The 23,988-nt window shown below is 40.8% G+C and overlaps 1 protein-coding gene across 2 annotated transcripts in view; it reads right to left on the bottom strand.

Moving 5' to 3' along the window:
- SRPK1 (SRSF protein kinase 1) overlaps positions 1–23,988 on the bottom strand; it is a 56,337-nt gene extending 32,349 nt beyond the window's left edge. The window contains exons 1-3 of one of the 2 annotated variants that reach the window (XM_061632486.1): positions 23,538–23,988; positions 22,958–23,018; positions 4,649–4,767 (exon numbers count right to left, since the gene is read on the bottom strand). In XM_061632486.1, coding sequence (XP_061488470.1) covers positions 4,649–4,767; positions 22,958–23,018; positions 23,538–23,973 — 616 coding nt within the window. In that variant the 5' untranslated portion in view covers positions 23,974–23,988. The other variant, XM_061632487.1, reaches the window with a different exon arrangement.

Raw genomic sequence — 23,988 nt, 5'->3', positions numbered from 1 at the left:
CCTCTGTTCTAAGAGCTTGCTCAATATAAAAAACAAGGGATCTAGAGCAGGGTTCCCAAACTGTGGTCCACAAGCTTCATTCAGGTGGTTTGTGGCATGTCCACGTTAAATATTCATACTGATTTTTAATTGCATTTTTATTGCTTCTTTTATTTCTTACAATATATTTTACTGTATTACAATTTGAATTCTATGGAATACAAATTGCAATACTATACAATGCAAGAAATGAAAGAAGCAACAAAAACACAATTAAAAATCATACTGCATCTAGCACAGTGCATTGCTACAAAACAAGTAGAAAAATCATGAAGTGGTCCACCAAGACCATTAGCTATTTTCAAATAGTCTGTGGGGAAAAAAGTTTGGGAACCACTGATCTAGAGACAGACATGGTGGGATGGGTTGCAAGTTGATATGTTAAGGTGCCTGTCATTAAATTCTGGAATGGAAATGGACTGCCTTCAAGTCGATTCCGACTTGTGGCAACCCTATGAATAGCGTTTTCATGGTAAGCTGTATTCAGAGGTGGTTTACCATTAATAATAATAATAATAATAATAATTTTATTTATTGGTCGCCTATCTGTCCAGGTTAGTGGACACTCTAGGCGACTTACAATAGCTAAAAGCTATACATAATATACAATATACAAAAACAATCTACAGTCCTAACAATTTAAAACCAATTTCCAATTAAAACATCATAAAATTAATCCTCCTCAATCTCATAAGGCCTGCCTGAATAGCCAGGTTTTTAAGGCTCGACGAAAGCCTATCAGGGAGGGAGCATGTCGGAGATCGTACAGAAGGGAATTCCAGAGGGTGGGGGCCACAACCGAAAATGCCCTCTCTCTGGTCCGCACCAGCCTAGCTGTTTTAGCCGGTGGGACCGAGAGAAGGTCTTGAGAGGCTGATCATTGCCTTCCTCTGGAGCTAAGAGGCAATGACTGGCCCAAGGTCACCCAGTGAGCTTCATGGCTATATGGGGATTCAAACCCTGGTCTCCCAGGTCGTAGTCCAACACTCTAACCACTATGCCACACTGGCTCTCATTTACCGATTGAATTACTGACTTGATACTTATTTCCCTGGACCTTGGGCAGTGCTGGGTTAAAAAAAGCTATGACATAGACGCAGACTTCTATTAAAGAGATCCCATAAGCCATTTTGACAAGTCGTTCTTGCCCACTTCTCACATTACCTTTGTGTTATGGTTGCCACCACTATGATGATTTGCAAAACATCAGTGTGGACAGGTGTATCTGTGAAGCTCATCACACATCATCATGAACATCCAAATTGCATCATCAACCAATCCAAATCACCACACCTCAAATGTGAGCTACCTCACTCACAAACAAGGCCCAACATAGTTTGGACCCTACACAATTTGGTATGATGGCTGCTGTCATGTTATATAGTTAGGGTGAGAATTAGGTCTCAGAAGGAGTTAAATAGGCACATGGCTGACCTTGCTAACTCCACAGTTCAAGTCTGCCACTACATACACAGCATGATTATTCTGCTCCTCATGGTAAGCAGGTAACCATTTGCTGTCACTGGAAAATGGTAATCAGTGCCTTGCTACACAATAAGGAAATATCTATAAATGTGCAGCCTATTGGTAATTTCAAAACGACCAGAGGAGGGACAGTTGCCATAGTCACTCTCCACCCAGAAATGTCATCAGATTACCACTGCAGGAAAGCAGCAATTCCAGCAAAAGCTGGCAATTCCCACTAAATGTAAGGGGTGGGTGGGGACGGGGGGCATAAGTACAGCAGCCAAGGAAGAGGCCCTCAATATCTGAAGCCATGCTGCTTCCTCTATTTTTTTTTTAAAGTAGGGCACAAAAATACACCAAGCAATATAGACAGGGCTGGCGCCAGCAGGCAGCCCACACACCCTCCTTAGGATAGGAGTCCCGTTGTGCAACCCAACACTGCCGTGGATTGTGGAGCAGGAGCTCCCAGGTACACACACCCAATACAGGCAGCATGGGCTTCAATAAGACAGCCCACCCCACCTACCTGTTATGTTAGCGGATTAATGCACATACCCCGTGTGCTGCGCACACATGCCTGCCATCACCAAAGATGGCGGTGGAGGTGTTCCTAAGGGGTTGACGCCCCCACCGCCATCTTGGTTGACATGAGAGGTAGATAGTGCGGCCTGGCCTATTTAAGCCCCGCATCGCCTGCTGTATCAGGAGGGGGTACACACCGTGGGCTCGGGGTAGGCTGGTGCCCAAGGGACCAGTCACACCTGGCACCAGCCCTGAAGATAGAGATTAGTCAGGAAAACAACTTACTATTCTACACCCACACACCCACACCCCTTCCAATTACCTCACCGTAGACAAACTAATTTAGAAGTGTCCTGTAGAGGCAGATTCAATCAGAAACAATTAAATTGGCTTTAGGATCATTCCTGGACTACTGCTCCAACAGAAAAGAGAACTACTTTTCAAAGTGTCATTTTCCTTGCTATGGCATAACTTTAAACACTTCAAATACAAAAGGATTAAGAGTGCGTGCTTTGCATGCAGTTCTTTTTCTGACACCCACACCTGGCAACTACATTACTGTGACTCATGAGGACAAGACATCCATGTTGGTCACTCAGCAATACATGTTACACCTACACATACACCTACACACACTGCATGATAACATTGCATTGTTTGCAGATTATTGTACCTACTTCTAAAAGAGAAGGGAAACTAGCAATGCAATCTTATAAATGTCTACAAAGGAGCCCACTGAATTAAATGAGGCTCACTCCCAGGTATGTACTCCCTCATTTCTACAACGTCAGTGTATTTTTGTTTCTACTCTTTTAGTAATTACCTGATTCAGATACAGTACACAAAGGAACAATATAAATTAGGCAAAATCCTACATTTTAAGAAATAACATTGAATATATTTCCTTTAAGGTTGTGTGCTTTTTTCATATATTTCTAGACCACTCTATTACATTAGTTAACGCAAGAACTCTCAAGCAGCCTTCTTTTTAAACACTTGCTTGGTCGCCATAGGCAACAAGAAATTTCATCAAGGTGAGTGATCGGGCTGCAGGAGGAGGGATAGAGTGCTCTGACCCTCCTCCGGTAGCTTGCTGTATTTCTATGCTGGGCACTCTGACTCTGTAGAAAATGGATAGGCTGCAAGGAAAGGGGCTGAGGACTCATTCACTCCTCCAGCAGCCTTTCTATGCTGGGCAGGGAGATGGGAAAGCCACCTCCTCCCCCTCCTCCCTGCCAAACGTAGAAACCAAGCAGACTTCCAGGAGGCAGCAGTTAAAACGCTCCATCCCCTTTCTTACAGTCCACGGTCTTTCCAAGGTAGTGGCCAATGGGTAGGCCCCCTAGTGCATGCACAGCACAAAAAGCAAGAGGGTTAAGCCTTGGAGGAATGGAGTGCTTTCCCCCTCTGTTATTAGCCTGGCGTGTTTCTATAATAGATGCACAGCAGGTGAACCTCCTGCACATCTAGCACAGAACACGCAGTGGGCTAGCAGCGGAGGGACAGAGAGATGCCAGCATGCTACATTTCTATGCTGGACACACAGCACAGAAAAAAATGAAGGTAGTAGAGAACTGACATGGTTTTCATTCAGTTTATTCTGTTGACTGGGATGCTAAGATGCAATTTTAGTCAACTGAGGGAGATATAATCATGTTTGCTACATTTTACCAGTAAAAATTCAGTGAAGTGGAGGTATGATATTATTTCAAAGGAGGAAATAGTTGCCCTTTGTGAACTCCTGTATTATGCCATGCCAATGCTTTCTATATAATCAGTGACACTAAAATGTACAGACTTGTTAATTAGAGCAAGTACAATCTTGGCACCTGAACAGTATCTATACCTTTCTCTAAATGAAGGCAGGTATTTCAAAGGAACCAAAACAAATTGGATAATAGCCTTTCCCAACATTCTCTAGCACACACTGGGATCCTGTACAGAGCTTCCTGCAAACTGGGTCCAGCCTCAGGAACTCAGACTCCTTCCGACTAGAGTTGAATTTCATCCTATTTATTCCAAATTCCACTGCTGTATAGGATTAATCTTGTGATGACTGAAATTGCCTTTTCCATAAGGGTGATGTAGCTCCCACCTGTCTGCTAGGGAGGCCTATTAGACAAGTACATAGTTTTAATTTTAGGTAATAAATGAAGGCACTTCCCTATTCCACTAGACTTTTCACTTGCCAGGTTTATTAGCCATAAGCTTTTCTTTCATTTTCTGGACTCCCGATTAATTTTATAGCTCCTGCTAATCTATTTTTTTGTTATTTATATGTATTTCTGATGTTTATTATACTATTTTGATGTTATGATTTCAGTTGTAAATGTGGAACATTTTTGATGGAGATATATTAAGAAGTTAAATAAAAATACTGAGAAATACCTGAAGCAAGCGTATGCCTTGAACTACTCAGTTTTAAGCTTGATTTGCTAAACACATAATGAAGACATAGTTTGGTAGATGGCTGGCTTCAAGCCATGATATAGTTTCCGTAGACGAGTTACTATTTCCATCTACAAAGCAAACTCACTTACTGCCCAATACCCAATGGGGTTCAGCCTTAAATACCCATCTAACATAATGACACTGAAATTGTAAAATGAAAACCTCTCACCTTTGCAATAATCATTGGGGTCTTCCTGCTCATCATCATCTGATCCTAGAATCTCCTCTTCTTGTTCAGGGAGATCATTCTCTGAATGGGCAGCAGGGCCTCGATGTTGAGTTTCAGGCCTGAGAGACATCAAAAGTCATAAGCTTTTTATTGGGTGCAAGTAAGTGCAGAGGAAGAAAGAATACATGAAAACTACACGTGAAGTTTGAGGATGGATAATGACAGGAAAAACAAACTCCTGCTTTTAAAACAAGCCTTTAAATGCAAAATTATTTATTATTAAATTTATATCCCACCCTTCCTCCCAGTAGGAGCCAGATTACCTTGAGTAGAATAAACTCTCTAACCATAAATATTTCAGAGCCATGATCCAGGCTGTGTGGGGAGCTCCACATGTGCAGTAAGCCTCAGAACCTTCTGAAAACAGGTCCTTAGGCATCCCAAGAAGTTGCTTCCAAAACATGGAGAAACTTGGGGAGTAGTCTCTGATGCAGCACAAGGATCTGGAAAGGCTCTTCACTGTAGATCCAGTACAGATGTAACACTGCCCCATTGCTTATTTATAAGAAGGCTAACTGGGAGTACCCTGTGGACTTGCATACTCCTCTCCCCAAACAAGTCATCCCCCTGATTCAGAACTAACTACAGCTATTATTTCACTTATTTGGGGTAATTATACCCTGCTCTTTACCCAAAGGTCCCAGGACAGGAGATATATTTATATTAAAAACCATAATTAATGAAGAATACATTAACCAATTAAACATTATCTTCATCAATTCACATGGTAGCAGGGACGAAGTAAAACACACTTTCAATCCACAATGTGCTTCACCCCTCCCCAAAGTGCTAGACAAAGAAGTGTATCTTCACTCATCTATGCAAGGAAAATAATGTCGAAGCAGGACACACCAGAGAAGGGGAGGTTAGCATTATGAGCACAATGGTATTTTTGCCAGCTGTAGTTTGCTCAAACCACAGTTTACAACCTACTTCTAATCACAGTGCACAGCTAACACTGGTGCACAATTCCAATACCCAATCTAGGCTATTTGAAATTATTCTTTTCAAAGACATCATATAAAATATGCCTGGCTTCTTATCAAAAAACTGTATCTATGACGTAATAAAACTTTTTACACTATAAACTATTGGAACACTTGGTTATACTTCAATGATACTTTTACACAGATTTAATTGATTGCACCTCTTTAGCCATACCTCCACTCCATTTAATACACCCCTGACCAGCATAAACAGAACCCTCAGAGATGCTTCACATATTTTTAAAGTGTGAATGCAGCAAGCAGACATTATGAACCCAAGCATTTGGCAGGTACATTTACCAGAGTGCCAGAACTGGGTGAATCTCCCTGTTGTAGTAGGAAGCAGATCTAGATTGGTTGCTACATAAACAATGAAATGATCCTCAATGGCCATTATATTCAAATCTCAGTACTGATACCTGAATTAGTAAAAGTTTCAAAAATACCAGACACACCAATACCTAGAGATTTTCTCCATGAATGTTCTAAATTTGCACAGCAATCAGTCCATCTAGGAATAACCCTGCATTTGCCTTGCTCAATCATAGGGAGGGATTCAACTACACTTATCAGGTACAGCTGAACTTTATGATATATTTTCTCTGTATTTGAAGGTCCTAAGCTGGAGGTTATGGGCTAAATCCAACCCTCGAACAGCAATAATGCAACATTGTATTTAACAATTCTCCTGGTAGCCATAGGCAGCTAGGAATTCCACACTAGCAAGTGAGTAATCAGGTAGAGGATGGATCTCTCTGTTCCTCTTCTGCCCAGTCCACTTGGTTTCCATGCCAGCCACAGAGAAAGGAAAGTCCCTGTTTCCCCAATCAGTATGAAAACCAAGCAGGCTGATGGAGAAGGGATAGATCACTTCATCCCTCCTCTGTCAAGAGTGCTTGAATGAAGGCTTCCTAAAGAGCTTCTCTTCTACTCCAGCCTCCACGGAAACAGAGTGTCTTAGCAGGATAGTAAACATTTTGGCAGACTAGTAGCTTTAGTAGGCGAATTTATCTGAACGACCATCTGTATCTGTATGAGCCTGCCTAAGATCAGCATCCAAGACCCTGCTCTCTGGCCTGCTGGTGGGTACGAGGGATAGGGCTCTCTCAGTGGTGGTCCCACCTCTTGGAATTCCTCCCCAGGGAGATAAGCATGGCCTCACAGTTACTGGTCTTTTAAAAAAAAAACCTATGAAGACAAATTTATTCAAGTCTGCATTTGGCTAAATTGCGCTGGACTTGAAAATTTTTTTTAACTGCAGCTGGTACGTGTAATTATATTTTGACATATTTTAGAGCCTTGTAAGTCACCTTGTGAGGCTAGTGTGCCCTAAAATGTGGGTTAAAACATATTAATAAATAATAACACACACTTAAATGGTTGCAATAATGAAGGATAGTCCTTGGGTTAAGAATAAGTGGCAATGGCTCACAGAACTCTTGCAGTGAAAACTGCTCAGTGATGGGTTCAGCACAATGGACAATTCTAGGGTTCTGAATTATTTTCTATAGACAGTCTCTTAAAATGGCTTTGTTTCAGTCATCTTACTGCAAATACCTATAAACGTTCCAGCCTTGCAAGTAACTCGGTATGATCTCATAGAGAGGGACAGCGCATTTGTAGAATCCTCCTCAAAATCGGTATTTCATGTGGATGTATGCTTATAAGGTGACTGAAAAAGCACTTTCCAATAGAAAAAATGGCCATGCAAATCCAGGAACATATAACAACAACTTGTACACTGTCAACTAATGATTGTTAGGCTTTAGGTTGTTACAATGACCCAAGACATATTATCAATTTCGTGTAATGGCCAAGAGAAACATACTTGTTCTAGTCACTCCCTGGATTTTTTTTTAAAAAAAATACTGAGTTGTTCAGCTGATGGAAATGCTCCCGTCAGTGCAACAGGGAGGGAAACTATTTTTGGTAATTCTACCTCCTGCCTGCACCCCCCTAAATCTGTTTTGGGGATCCTCTGGAGCAGATTTGGGGGGAGATGCAGGTAAAAGAAAGAATCACCAAAAATTGCTTCCCTCCTGATTCTGCTGACAGAAGTCTTACTGTCAGCTGAGTGACATCACTGCATACAACCAACCACCCTGGGCTCCTTTGGGAGGAAGGGCTGTATATAAATGTAATAAATAAGCCCATTATAGTTATTTTGCAAAACAACTAACCAACCTTTTGTAAAAAAAGAAAAGTGAAATACATCCACTGCAGGGTTTGGTGCAGGAATGTTCAAACAAAAATAAATAAAATTAGCATACTTGTAAATAGTGCTCATGTGGAATTTTGGAACATTGCACAAACATATTAAACTGAATATCTTCTCCATACACCCATATTTTGAAGATTTGTTTAAACCTCCTACATATTTCTTTGGCAAAAATTAAAAATAATAAATCTTCACAGTAAGCCTACTGGGAACAGAATGCATGAAGGAATAAACAAAAAGTCAAATGGTAGAACAGTATAGGTCGGAATGAGCTTTGACAGCTACAAGCAGTGATAAAAAAATCAGAATGCTACTCAATAAATCTTGAACCTAGAGAGGAAACAAAGATGAAATCAATATGATCCCTCTAAAAGCCACACCCATCACAGCAAAGCTATTTGTATTAATTACATCATAACTATTGGAACGCAGAACTGTTAAGACTTATTATATAGTATTTATTACACAACGTTTTAGGGAATGCATGGACAAGGAATTTGATTTAGGTAAGCCCCAAATGTAATGTTCCAGTCAAAGATGCTGAAATGCCACAAATGTTCTTCAATCACACATTGCTTCCACAAGCACAATCTTCCTGCAGCAACGAAGTTACCAGAAAGCCCTCATAAAGCTTTTGAGAACTGTCCCGATCCTTCATGCAAAGGAAGTTAAAATGTGATATCACCAATGGATGTTACAAAGGCTCAGAGCTCAATATCTTTGCAGTTAAGCATTTCAAGTCCTTACACTTTCAAAATCAGAGTAAACTATTATTTGCCAGGCAGTGTAAGAGACCACATAACACTGCAAAGATTGCATTTCAAAGGCAATATTCTCTCTCTACTATTATTTGGAAAGAAGGTATACTTTTACTATGCAACCTTTTAAAATGTTCAACACAATCCCAACTGTTCCTGCCCCACCCTCCTAAAATGTACCCCAAATCATAATGGGCATGGGTCAGAATGCTAAAACATGCATATACCCTACACAGATCTTATAGCAATACACCTTTGATTCTATACACGGATTTCTTCAAGCAAATTGTTAATCAGTAGACAGAGAAACCTGCAAACATCTTCCTATGCATTTGTTCCATTCAAATAATTTAGAGGCCAGCTTATAAACAGGGACAAAAGGCTGATGTGAGAGTTTTAGAGATTGCATTTCAATGCTAGAAACACATCAAATGCTAACAGAAGCCTTGAAACAATCTGTTTTTAATGAATCAGAACACTCTGCAGACATCCATCCTAACAAGCGCTTTGGGCTTCTGAACATCCACTTGCTTTTACAACCTGTTCTCCAGGAAAGTGTCTGGTACCAGGGGAAGGCAACAACTGAATTAATGCCCTCAGGAAGATTTATGAGCTTAAATGGAATTACAGAAGTCTTCAAATCCTCCTTTTTACATCTGAAAAAAGGTCAGAAAAGAAAAAAGTAAGCTTACCTGCATGAAGCACGGACTCCCATTGATGAAGGTATCTCTGAAGATAAACCAACACTTTTCGAAAGAGCCATCAAAAAGTAAATGGCACGCTAGTGCAAAGAATAGGGGTACATAGGGGTACTTGCAAGCAGAGTCCTGGCGTTCCTGAACACAGCAAAGCTTTGTGCAGAAAAGCAAGAGAGAAAAGGAATTTGCCTCCACCACCTAGCTGCAGATGCACAGCACTGCATTGCAGGTAAATGGCTTGCAGCATCATTGAAGAGGGTTGCTCTCAGCTGATTTGCTTCCTGCAAAATTTAGCCACACTCTGGAATGGCCAAAGATTCACTATATGCTTCTGATGTTTACCAGCTTCCAAAGTCTTGGACAGATACTATCTATGTAGCCTAACTTACCTTTCCCTGAATCAAGAAGCCAGCAGTTTCCTGTTCAATAATGCACTTCCTTCAGAACTTCCAAGGAAAACAGTATATCACAGCACTGATTATGGGAGCCCAGGGACCAAGGCAGGAAAGAGATTTCAAAGTGCTAACTTTTCTGTGCTAGCAGGTGCCAATGACTTTTCTAGCTCTGCCCAAAGCAATTCTATGGAAAAGGTGGAAGAATTTTTTTATAAAGTCATCCCAATCTAATAAGACAAGCTTTTTTATCCCATAAGCAAGCTGGACAACTGCAGAGATAACTGCCGGTATCATTCTTGGCTATCATATGGTACTACCGCATCATATTTACCCTTTCACTTCATGCTGGTATTCTAGAGTTTAACTGAACACAGTACCAACAAATGATGAGCTATGAAAACCAAAGAGTAGCACACCTGACTATGTAAGAATCAACAGAGAGCTGAAAAAGCAGAGAAAAAGTTTCATGAAGCAAGATAAATGAACACGCAACTGAAATAAGTCTAGATAAATGTGGTCAGTGGATCCTTCTGCAAACATATTCAAGTTCTAGCATGAACATCTTATTTATGAAAGAAGTACTCATTTGCCCTGTAACATTCCAGGTGATGTCCGGACAGATATCACAAGTTACACTGCATCCTTCTCCACCAACAAGGAGAATAACAGACATTCTTGCTTCCAAGCGAATCTACCAGGCTTCAGTTTCAGCCTGCATTTCACACAACCACCTGCAGTTCTTCCTCTCAAACAGATCAGCTTGCAAGGGAAGAACTACAACCTACTCTGTGAGGCACCAGACTGAAGCCTTTCACCGCTTCTGAATCTAGCTGCAACTAAATAGATTTGGAATTCCCTCCCCTTAAATATTATATAGGCACCATCTCTGTTATCTTTTACTTATTTATTTATTTTATTTTATTTTATTTTATTTATAGACCGCCCATAGCGAATAGCTCTCTGGGCGGTGAACAGCAGAGTTAAAATACAAAGTTACAATAAAACATACAAGGTCACAACAAGGTAGAGTAAAAAACATTTAATATAAAACATGAACGTTAAAATGCCTGGGAGTATAACCAGGTCTTAACCTGGCGCCTAAAAGAAAGTACCGTTAGGCGCCAGGCGTATTTATTTATTTATTTATTTTATTTCATTTTTAAACCGCCCATAGCGAATAGCTCTCTGGGCAGTGTATCTCCTCAGGTAAGCTGTTCCATAGTTCGGGGGCCACCACAGAAAAGGCCCTGGATCTAATAACAATCCTCCGGGCATCAGCTCTTACTGAACATCTTTCCTCTTTCAACAAGTCTTTTAAGTACAGACCTTCTGCAAGTCTGTGTCTGTGTTGGAATTGCTTTTTAATACATTTTTAAACCTTTTTTTTTAAAAAAAAGATGCTTTTAAAAATGTTTTAATATCTTTTTAATGGTAGTTTTGTTTTAATATATTTTAAAGTCTGTTTTTATGTTTTAAAGTGGTTTTAGTGCTTTTATTTGCTGCCCTGGGCTCCTACTGGGAGAAAGGGTGGGAAATAAATACCAAAACACCATGGCTGCTCACAGGTGATTCCTCAGTTGCTCTGAGTAAGCATGGAATACATGCAGGTAAAGAGCAATACAAGTGCTTAACCGGGGAAAAGAGGAACAAACTCTATAAAGATTTTCTTGCTTAAAAATCAGCTGGTGTAGACACAGCCAAACACTGCAATTCTATATCCATCTGCATGGGATTAAGCACCATACGACTGCACAGTAAGGCTGCTGCTATGATATAAGTAGTACTCCCTCAAAAAGAGAGAGGGAAATGTGAAAGAGACAGCAGCATGAGCTCCCTTGCCAATGTGTGCCATGTGTTGGCCAGAATGCAGAGTGCCAACCCTGCAAGACAGATTTTCACACTTGTATTCTTGGAAAAAATGGAAATGGAATGCCTTCATGTCGATTCCAACTTATGGCGACCCTATGAATAGGGTTTTCATGGTAAGCAGTATTCAGAGGGGGGTTACCATTGCCTTCCTCTGAGGCTGAGAGGCAGTGACTGGCCCAAGGTCACCCAGTGAGCTTCATGGCTGTGTGGGGATTAGAACCCTGGTCTCCCAGGTCATAGTCCATCTCAGAGGCAAAGTGCTGTAAGCTGCAGTCCAACAACTTCTTTGGTCAAGACCATTCTTCAGTATGACCTCTGCCCACACTTAATGCCAGCCCTACACTTGACACTTAAAAGGCCCACCATTATTTGACATGTATGGGGTTGCAAACAGAGGCACAGCCATTGAGGAACCTCCAAACACTATTTACCACACGCTGTACAACACAAAAAGCAAACTTCATTGGACACAAACTGCTATTCTTTTTCTGGTACTACAGCATGATGCGATAAAATGCACTGCCACCAACAAGACAGGGCACATGCTATGGGCACTCAGAGAGACCTCACAAGACATGGATGTTGTGGTGTTGTGTTGCTTTTCTTGGTACTTTCTTAGCAATAAACAAAATAAAGGAAAGCTTGTTTAGTGTGTCTAAAGCAGGATTGGGGAGCCTGTGACCTTCCAGATGTTGCTGGATTACAACTGCCATAATCCCTGACCACTGGCCATCCTTGCTGGGGCTGATGGGAATTGGGGACCAACCACATCTGGAGGACCACAGGTTCCCCACTCCAGCTCTGAAGTCTAGTTAACAGTAGAGTGCAAGATGGAGGCACTCTTCAGGTGAGCCATATTTGAAGCATTATAGCATTCAGCCACTGACTACTATCTTATGGGGAGAGGAGCCACTTTGGAGGCCTCCCATAAATCCCATGACGTAGAAAGGACTACTAGCTAGCTTCAGAGAGGTGGGCAAGAATCCTTCAATTCAGGAAGCTGGGCAGAACCTAGAAAAATACCTTTACAAAGAGCAATGCTCATAATAAAGGGTTACATATAATTATTCTGGGTTTTTTCTACTCCCTTCAGAACACTTTTTGATTGTTAAGACTCTTGTTGTTGTTGTTGTTATATGCCTTCAAGCCAATTACGATTTATGGCGACCCTATGAATCAGTGACCTCCAAGAGCATCTGTCATGAACCACCCTGTTCAGATCTTGTAAGTTCAGGTCTGTGGCTTCCTTTATGGAATCAATCAATCTCTTGTTTGGTCTTCCTCTTTTTCTACTCCCTTCTGTTTTTACCAGCATTATTGTCTTTTTTAGTGAATCAGGTCTTCTCATGATGTGTCCAAAGTATGATAACCTCAGTTTCATCATTTTAGCTTCTAGTGACAGTTCTGGTTTAATTTGTTCTAACACCTATTGTTTGTCTTTTTCGCAGTCCATGGTATGGGAAAAGCTCTCCTCCTCCACATTTCAAATGAGTTGTTTTTTCTCTTATCCGCTTTTTTCACTGTCCAACTTTCATATCCATACATAGAGATCGGGAATATCATGGACTGAATGATCCTGACTTTAATGTCATTTGAGCACCTTTTCTAGTTCTCTCACAGTTGCTCTCCCTAGTCCTAGCCTGAACCTGAAAACATAATTTTAATACTGCCTTGTTGTTCTGATGAGTTTTTAGCACGATTCCGTCCTTAAATTTGAAACTAAAATATTCCATCACATTGTCCTTCCACCTCACACATAAACACATGAGAAGCCCATGCCATTTAGTACACTGAAGTTTTGGCTAGGGTTGAAAGAATCAAATGACTAGTTCCACTCATTAAAGTGGATCTGGGGCTTGAATTTTTCCAATGGCAGCCTCCCTCTCCGAATGACACACAACCAACATTTTGAAGCTAAAAGGCTATTTCAAACACACTTTGTGATATGGCATAGGGGTTGGTGCATGAGATTTGCTTTCAAAATAAAAATTCTACTCAGCACACTTTTGGGAACCCAGATTGCATCCTTAACTTAGGCTGCTGACAACTCTGAATCTAGTTGCTCATGCATAAGTCCCATTCCTTCATTATAATCTACATGGCCTATATTTGAACATATGGAGAATGCAGTCGGGTGGGTATCCTGTGAAGAAAAACCAGTTGAGGTTTTGTACCTAAAAGTTGTAATTAAGCAAAAACTCTCGCTTTCTCTCCCACAGACCTGAGAGTAGATTTTGTTTTTCATTTTGTTAAACAAAAAGAGAAGGAAACATGCCAATTAGTCACTTGCTTTGGAACTATAAAACTATATCAATTCTATTATTGAGGAACAACCACAGGGACATTTTTTCTATTTTTCAAGCTCTACTCTGATTGTACCAGAGAACACATACCAGAGTCATTTGTTCATTACTTCTGCAGGTATTCATTCACAGGACGAATGCCACCAAACTGCATGTTAGAACAATGCGAATGCATAAAGACATAAAAAGACTACACTCCTAACCCTTCCGTAACCATTAACTGTCAGATAATCTCTTTAGAAAATATATGAAAACAAGACCCCATTAACTTGTAGCTTCTTCTAAACACAATGTGAAACAACAAACATTCAAGCATTTCATTAATAAAATGCCATGCTGATTTATAAAGGAAGACCGCATGTTTTCCAAAGGAGGGGGAGAGATGAAACACAGACACTTGAACACTTACTTTACTGTTCATGAGCATTAACAGCCAGGAAATAGAAATTTGAGGTTTAAGAGGCAAGCAAGTGAAAGCAAGCAGGCAAGATAACATAACACTGCAAGAGCAGGACAGGACTCTTTTGCCCACACATGCCTACATTGTTTTCCATTCATCCAACACAGTGCCAGCAACAGCAGAAGAACACATGGCACAGAACATTGAGCAGACAAATACAGATGGATCTGTGCATGAATGTTAAGACAATTTATGTTTATGGCACACAACGTCTTTAGACCTAGCACACAAGATGGCTGCATTTACTCAAAAAGTACAGAGCACCAGTTTCTTCTGTGGCTTAGAAGTAAATGCCATATGTACTGTTAACACAGTTATGCATGCAAAAAATCATGTTTTCCTACAATTCCTTGGAGGTCCCTAGTGGCCACATACTCCCTGTCAAGAATAGCTAACTTTGAGTTAAAGTTGGTCAAGGTAAAATGGTTCAACCAGAGGGAGCTTGTTGATCCCTGGGACACTCTGCTGGAGAAGTCCAAGGCTTCAGTGCCAGACAGGCAATTTGCAAATGTCAAGAAGATGCAACTGAATCTTATCTGTTATCTCTTATCTGCTTCCTAAGATCGAAGGGAGAGTGGGTATTGCAGATCAGGACCCCTGGGTGGGACTGTCTAGTCCCACTTATCATCAAAAGAGGTGATCACAGAAGGGGTGCCTAGGATGGCTAATTGGCCCCCTCGCTGTTGCCAGCTAAACCCCACAAAAATGAAGGGTGATCCTTCAGTTACTTGTTCCTGTTCCCTTTTCCTAATTCCAACTACTTGGACCTGCTTGACTTGCAGTTACGCTGTTGGGAACCAAGCGTTTACTGAAGTGAGTATAAATAGGTTTTAGGTTTGTTATTTTCTTTGTCTGTCTGAATCTCTCACAGTATTATGCAAATATATCTCTTGTTAGCCCGGTTGAGGGCAATTAGCTTTTAAGGAAAGAGATGCTGCTCTCTTTTCATATGTACCTTTTTTTTCTTTTAAATAAACTACCCTTTTATTAATGGTGTGTACTGCTTGGGGCTAATGACTCTAAATTCAATCCTTGATCGTTGGCCGCTACTGACTACCATTGGTTAATGCTCTAGACGAAGGCAATGGTAAACCACGTCTGAATACGTCTTACCATGAAAACCCTATGAACAGAGTATCCAAAATGCAACACGAGATAGTGCTGGAAGATGAGACCCCCAGGTCAGAAGGCACTCACTGAGCTACTGGAGAAGGACAAAGGACGAGTAGTGCTGTGACTAATGACGCAGCTGGGTCAAAGCCAAAAGGAAGCCCAGAGGCTGATGCGCACAGATGCAAAAGGAGAGTCCGGAGTTGTACGATGCACAAAATAGAAACATGGAATGTGGCAAGCATGAACCAGGGAAAGTTAGAAATTGTCAAGCAAGAAATGGAATGCATCAACATTACAATACTTGGGGTGAGTGAATTAAAATGGACGGGAATGGGACATTTTCAATCAGGCACTACAAAATCTTTTATGCAGGAAATGAGAATTTAAGAAGAAATTGGATTGCTTTAATAGTGAGAAGTGATGTAGCAAAAGCAATTAGGAGCTACAACGCAAGGTCTGAGCGAGTTATATCAATGAGATTAAATGGGAAACCTATTAACATAACCATCATCCAAGTCTACGCTCCAACGGCAAACACAGAAGAATTGGAGAGATTTTACGCAGAAGTACAGGAGGAAGTTGATCACACACCAAAACAAGATGTTCTGATAATTATGGGGGACTGGAATGCAAAAGTAGGGAACAGAGAAGACCAAGAAAATGTGGGGAAATGTGGCTTAGGAGACAGAAATGAAGCAGAAGAAAGACTTACTGAATTCTGTGAAGCCAATAATTTGTTTCTTGCAAACACATTTTTTGAGCAACCGAGAAGACAACTGTACACGTGGACATCACCAGATGGTCAATATAGGAATCAAATTGATTATATAATTGGTAACAGAAGATGGAGAAGTTCCATACTTTCTGCAAAAACAAGACCAGGAGCAGACTGCGGTACAGATCATGAACTGGTCGTATCGAAAATCAGACTAAAGCTAAAGAACAACAAAGCAATCATAATGCCAAAATACAATTTAAATAACATCCCAGAAGAATATAAAGATCAAATAAGGAACAGATTTGAGGCTTTAGATTTAGTTAACAGAGAACCAGAAGAACTATGGACTGAAGCAAGAGACATTATCAGGGAAGAATGCAAAAAGACAATACCTCTAGTTAAAAAGAGAGAAAGACCACAATGGATGACTGAAGAAACTCTTCAAATGGTTAAAGAGAGAAGGAAAGCAAAAGCAAAAGGCGATAGAAACACAGTCAGAACCCTAAATGCAACAATACAGTGACTAGTACATAGGGACAAAGAGAACTATTACAATAGTTATTGTATAGAAATAGAAAAGGACAACAACTCCTCTTTCTTGGCGGTGCCGATAATTATCATGATCATGTTATTTGTTATTTAATTTTATTTGTTATTATAATGTTATTTGTTTAATTTAATTTTTGTAAATTGTATTGCTTTTATTGTATTTTTATACCTGTGTTTATTTTTCTTTGTAAGCCGCTTTGAGGGCCTTTGGCCGAAAGGCAGGGTATAAATAAAATTTAAGAAGAAGAAGAACCAGAGCCCTATTCCAAAATATTAGAAAAATAAAAGGGAAATTTAAACCGTGACTAGGGATGTTGAATAATCAACAGGGGAACACACTGACTGACCAAGCTGAAATAAAAGGAAGATTGAAGCAATACACTGAAGAACTCTATAAAAGAGATGACAGATCCATTCAACAGAGGAACCATATGATGCAGAACCAGAAATTTTAGAATTTGAGGAGAAAGCTGCTCTTAAAGTACTTGGAAGAAACAAATCACGAGGAACAGATGGCATACCAACATACTGAGACTGAATCTGTCCAAAGTTTGACAAACATCTGTCAAGAAATATGGAAAACTAAACAATGGCCCACAGACTGGAAGTGTCCAATATACACCCCAATTCCAAAGAAAGGGGATCCCAGACAATGCAGTAATTATTGAACTATTGCCTTAATATCCCATGCAAGTAAAGTAATGCTCAAGATTCTACAACAAAGGCTCTTACCATATATGGAGTGAAAATTCCAGACAACCAAGCTGGATTTAGAAAGAGAAGAGGCACCAGAGATCATATTGCAAACATATATTGGATAATGGAACATACCAAGGAATTTCAGAAGAAAATCACGCTGTGCTTTATAGATTACAGCAAAGCCTTTGACTGTGTAGATCAGGAAAAACTATGGAATGCTTTAAAAGAAATGGGGGTGCCACAGCATCTCATTGTCCTGATGCGCAACCTATACTCTGGACAAGAGGCTACTGTAAGGACAGAACATGGAGAAACCGATTGGTTCCCAATTGGAAAGGGTGTGACACAGGGGTGTATTTTATCACCTTATTTGTTTAATCTGTACGCAGAACATATCATATGGAAAATGGGATTGGACCAAGATGAAGGAGGTGTGAAAATTGGAGGGAGAAATATTAATAATTTAAGATATGCAGATGGTACCACACTACTAGCAGAAATCAGTAATAATTTGAAACGAATGCTGTTAAAAGTTAAAGAGGAAAGCAGAAAAGCAGGACTACAGCTGAATGTCAAGAAGACTAAAGTAATGACAACAGAAGATTTATGTAACTTCAAAGTTGACAATGAGGACATTGAACTTGTCAAGAATTATCAATATCTTGGCACAGTCATTAACCAAAATGGAGACAATAGTCAAGAAATAAGAAGGCGGGTAGACTGGGGAGGGCAGCTATGAGAGAACTAGAAAAGGTCCTCAAATGCAAAGATGTATCACTGAACACCAAAGTCAGGATCATTCAGACCATGGTATTCCCAATCTCTATGTATGGATGTAAAAGTTGGACAGTGAAAAAGGCGGTTAAGAGAAAAATAAACTAATTTGAAATGTGGTGCTGGAGGAGAGCTTTTCCCATAGCATGGACTGCAAAAAAGACAAATATTTGGGTGTTAGAACAAATTAAACCAGAACTGTCACTAGAAGCTAAAATGATGAAACTGAGGTTATCATACTTTGGACACATCATGAGAAGACCTGATTCACTAGAAAAGACAATAATGCTGGGGAAAACAGAAGGGAGTAGAAAAAGAGGAAGGCCAAATAAGAGATTGATTGATTCCATAAAGGAAGCCACAGACCTGAACTTACAAGATCTGAACAGGGTGGTTCATGACAGATGCTCTTGGAGGTCACTAATTCATCGGGTCGCCATAAGCCATCAACTTGAAGGCACATAACAACAACGCTCTAGAGTAGGAGTAACAATAGGTCTGCTCTAGGATCTCGGTGAGCATTGAGGTCCCCTTCCTCAGAGCAGGGAGCTAAAAAGAGGGGTGGTGGAAGTTCTACCATAAAACTAATCCTGGAAGAGGGAGTTTGCCTGGGAAGCAGTGGCCCAAGGGAATTGGAACTGTTCTCAGAAGCAAAGAACTCCCTTGGGGTGCTGAGGTCAAGGGACCCCAGGAAGACACTCTCCATACTCTGGAGTTTATTTCCACAGAGAACTGGCTTATAAAATCATCAATAAAAAAAGAGCAGGGGATAATGATGCAGGGAAGCAGATCTCTAGGCACTCTTCCCGCTACGTACAGTAAGGCATGTGGATCTCTGTCTTACTATCTACACTCCTAACATTTCCTTGATGCCCTTCACTATAACTCCCGATATGAACCGGCCCGTACACTACGTTCTACTACGAAGGCCCTCCTCCGGGTTCCAACTCATAGAGAGGCCCGGAGGGTGGTGACAAGATCTAGGGCCTTCTCAGTGGTGGCCCCCGAACTATGGAACAGTCTCCCCGAGTAGGTACGCTTGGCGCCGACGCTGCTTTCTTTTCGGTGCCAAGTTAAAACCTTTCTCTTCTCTGAAGCATTTTAATTTAAGTTAATTTAATTTTAAAATCCTGTTGTAATTGATTTTAGGCTGTCTTTATGTTTTATTGTATCATATTGTATTATTTTACTGTATTTCTTATGTTCACCGCCCAGAGAGCTATTGCTAGTCGGGCGGTATAGAAGTTTAATAAATAATAATAATAATAATAATAATAATAACTCAATCATAGTCTGGCTGGCCTTTAGGGAAGGGTGAGAGCTTCCATAGCCTTTCCCAATGCCCCCTGCTGCCCAAGCCTGGAAAAGACCTACATTTCTCCAAAGCTCTGAAATATGGTGATTAGGGGGAAATAGTGGCCCTGCAAAGAAGAATGTGCAACTGTTCCCATTTCATTCTTCTCATTTTTGCACTGTAGGACAGGAAACACTGGATTTCAACTCTAATAAAAGTGCACAGAGGCAGCAGGAAGAATTGCTTGCTTTCTAGGGTTCTGGGAGGGAAAAGGAACCTTCACTGATGCATTCTAGCTAACGTAGACATGAGTTCACAACCGATGAGAGCTCTACTGACAACATACTCTTAGTGTACTTACAGTGGAAGCTTGTTATAACGCAGCTACTGCAGAATCGGATATCTCGTGGGTATGACCATGTCCCCAGAGTAAAATACGCAGTACAGTAGTTCACACATCTTTTAACTCACAAGCTCAAAACACATGGCAGGTTCCTGTCCTTCCAAACAACTATCTTCACTTCAATGCCTGTCTAAGACCCAGTACTCACTGGCTTTAACCCTTAAGGGTGAGCTTCAGCTGAAATGCAACAGGAGGTTTCTCATTCACTTTTTTCTGGTTGTTCTACCTTGTTCTTCACCCTGTGTTCCTTTCCCTGAGAGTCCTTCTGTTTGATTCCCTAAGTGTCTGAATCATTTGTTACTGTCAGTGTTCTTTTAATTTTTCTCATGACAACCCCCCCCCAATTTCCCCACCCTTTTCCCTTCCTGGTGGCTTTTTTCTAGGGGTCCATCACTAAAGATTTCTCCTCAGTTTTGGTTCATTTTCAAGCCCTTTTGTTACTGTCTATGGAGTCTAATTTGTTACTTTATTCTTTCCTCAGTGTTCCCCTTCCTGCTTCTTCCTTTCCCACTGAGTCCCTAAGGCACAGCAGTGGAAATGTGCCTTTTTCAAGCCTTTTTTTCTCTCTCCTCCTCTGCAGCCCTGTATCTGTTCTGGGTTTCCTCTTTCTGCTCCAGGTTATTGTTTTTATTAGTTTTGGTTAGAGATGTAAAATTTCCAGAAATTTTGATGCCATGGGAAAAAAACCATTTTCCCCCCAGAAAAAAATGGAATTTTTTGGAAAAACTGAAAAAATGCAGTATTAGCACTTTTTACAGATTGAAAGTTACTTTGTTACTTCAGGAACAACAAATGTAATTATGCACAAGTTGGTTTGGCATAAAATATCACATTTGGTATTATAAAAGTACATTTTATTCAAACAATTATTACAAATTGAATTTATTTTTAAAATTTTTACTTTTTTTTTGGTAACAAACGGATCTACAAGATCCTGAACTGTAAGGAACACCTGAACTGTAAGGAACCTCTTTCGTTTTGCCAGTTTATGAGGAGCAGGCAAAAAACAATTTAAAAAAAACAGAAGAAACCATCAACATTAATAAGAAAATTATTTATGTCTCCACTAGTCCTCCACAGTGTCAAGCAGACATAAAGCATCCATTCCCATAAATAGAACAGAGAAAAAGGGGGGGACCAAGATTCAACGAAACATTTTATACATCATGCTAAAATAAAACATTCCATAATCATTTTTTTCTTTTTTCTTCTTCAATTTTTCCAATTTTTTGGAAAAAAACAAAAAAGGCTTCAGAAAAGTTTTTTTCCAGGCCTTCACATCTCTAGTTCTGGTTGCTTCTTCAGCCCTGATCCTCTTGTCCGTTTTCTATAAAAGAGATCTAAGTGCCTTTTAGTGCTGTTTTCATTATGATGTGGAAGCCCTATAATGTGAGTATAACCTTTGTCCCCCAACCCCGTTGTAGTAATGAGCTTTTACTGCAATTCAAAACTTGCATCGTCTCACATCTTTGTTTGAAAGCACATGATGCAGCCATCTTGCTGAAGCTAGGCAAGTCCAGGCCTATTTGGTGTTTGGACGGTGACCACCTGGAAACTCCAAGTAAGTCACTTTGAGTTCCATGGAACAAAAATGGGGCATAATTGTATTAAATAAAAAACTTAAATTGCAGTTGGTGTACCACTAGTAAAAAACACAGCACCCTGGACCACGTTAAATAGAAGGAAACCCAGGTTTTCACTGAGTGTACACTTGTTAGGAAGCTGCATCCAATCCAGGCTGACAAGTTATGATGGATGTATTTTCCAACATTCATTGTATCCTTGGGTGTAAAGAGGCCCTCAAAGTACACACAAAGCAAAACACTAGTTGTGTATAAGCACCAGTGTTGTCGGATAATAAACTGAAAGCCAGAAGATAGCACATATATTTTGCAGTGATCAGAGATTATAATTGCATAAATTCAAACACAATTGCCATTGATCACATCTATATTTAACCTTTGCCTTGACTGCTCCCTCTCTCATCTTTTCAGAGTAGACACTTTTAGCAGAGATCTGATATTTGATTGTCAAATACTACATGCACTGCTGTAGTTTATCAATAATCATTTACATGGTTGTGAGTAAGGTTTCCCTCTAGGCAGGGAAGTCTTACAAAAACTGCTTATTTTCTACTTTTAGAAGACAGATAAGTAACAGTATGCGTGGGCAAGTGAGAAGGGACCCAGTATTTTATTTATTTCTTAAATATTCCACCTTTTCTCCAAGAACCTCATGATCGTGTACATGGTTCTCGGATTCAAACCATTGTCTCCCAGGTCATAGTTCAACACCCTAACCATTACACCACACTGGCTCTCCAGTACCTCATCCTTCCTCTGCCAGCCAGCGTTCTCACTCACCTATATGTAACTCCTGACAGAATATGGCTACCAGCCTTGGACTTAAATACAAGGACTTACTTTCCTTGAAAATGTGTTTAAATTGCAACTTTAAAGATCTTTCAGAGAGCACTATCAACTCAGATAATTACTCTCACTAAATAATACACATTCTCTGGCTCAATTTTCTTCATCTGAAACCACTTGCCCCTTAACACACACAGGCTACAATCTTATTGGACAAAGAAAAGAATTACAGTTTCATGCCAACTCAGTTTAAAAATAGAATAAATAATAAATACTAAAACTGATCCATTAAGCTTACACACTTATCTACAATTTTAGATTAATGCATTTGCCTTGGAAATGAAAAGTCAAGTCAATGTAGAAGACAACAAGCGTATACCAACAAGCTTATAGACACACAAAACCATATTTAATTGCACCCACTTACAATATTCACAAGGTGCAGAAGGATGCAAGGCGCAGATGAGCTGATAAGCTTTTAACATTGAGGCTACTCTCAGGATGGATTTGTAATGAATCAGTTGGAAATACAGTGTATGGGAGATTCTTCATTATCATGCAACAAAGTTTACCAGTTCAAGAAGTTATCATCACCATGAGACGGTTCCATCCTGGTTTGAAATGGCTATGGGGTCACACTTACTTTCTCTGAGCCTTTTCCTTTTTGGCTTTAGTCCGCTTCTTCCGGGCTTGCAATGCTAGAACTAGGAAGAGAGCCAAGGAAGAGAGAGAGAGAGAGAGAGAGTCAGAAAGTTTTTGTTCAGGGATGACAACGAAAGGGGCATTGTTAGCATCATCAAGCTATCAGGTTTACTTTGTACTAAAATTAATCCCATTTTCTCAAGACGCAGTGTAAACAATCTACATTAGTGAGCCATAAAGACTATTGTACCCTAATTAAATAATAACGTCAGTGGAGGCGACAGGCGATTATACCACCCTCCGTATTTCATACATGGGAGGTGGGGAGCCCAGGGACCCTACACTGGTCAGGACAGCTGAAAAATAGGCAGTTACTCCCAATAAGAACGCTAGGAATAACAGTAGCACCTGATAAAAAGAAAACCGACGCCCGATCTCGTGTGAATTGGGACAGCAATTGGGGATATGAAAGAAACAAACCTCGAACACCTAGACAATAAGCCTTGACTAGAAGACATAAGGATCGAGGGGGCAGACGGGAGCAAGGCGGGGTGGTGGTGAGAGGGACCAAACACACTCACCTTTCCGCTCCATGGCGGCCAGAGACCGCAGCCCCCCTGAGTCCCCGCGCGTGCGCTCCAAAGATGTTCCCTGTGCCTGCGCCTGCGCCAGGCGCGGACGAGCCGGTCGGCGCGTGCGTATGGCTGGTATCTTCGCGCGCCGTTGCGCGCGCCACCAAATCTCTTCGACGTCGCTGCGGTTACTTCCTTCCGAGCTGGGGCTGCTAAGGAAGGCCACACCCCCTGGCTCTTCCAAGCGCGTGCGGCACCGCCCCCTGCTCTGCATGAGAGGCAGGAGCTGGAGCCGCGCGTCAGGCGCCTCTCCTGCCTCTCCTTGTCCCATGTGAGGAGCGCATACGCCTCCTTTTCTTCCGGCCCACTGCTTTCTTCGCTGAGGCTTCGCTGGATTTAGTAGGGTCGAGAAGATGGGGACAGCGTAAAAACTCGCGTAACGCATACGGTAACGGTGTGC

This window comes from Rhineura floridana, chromosome 6, assembly GCF_030035675.1.
Source record: "Rhineura floridana isolate rRhiFlo1 chromosome 6, rRhiFlo1.hap2, whole genome shotgun sequence".
Classification (NCBI taxonomy): domain Eukaryota; kingdom Metazoa; phylum Chordata; class Lepidosauria; order Squamata; family Rhineuridae; genus Rhineura; species Rhineura floridana.
The sequence above is the reverse complement of the archived record's forward strand: the minus strand, read 5'-3'. Positions and strand labels throughout refer to the sequence as shown.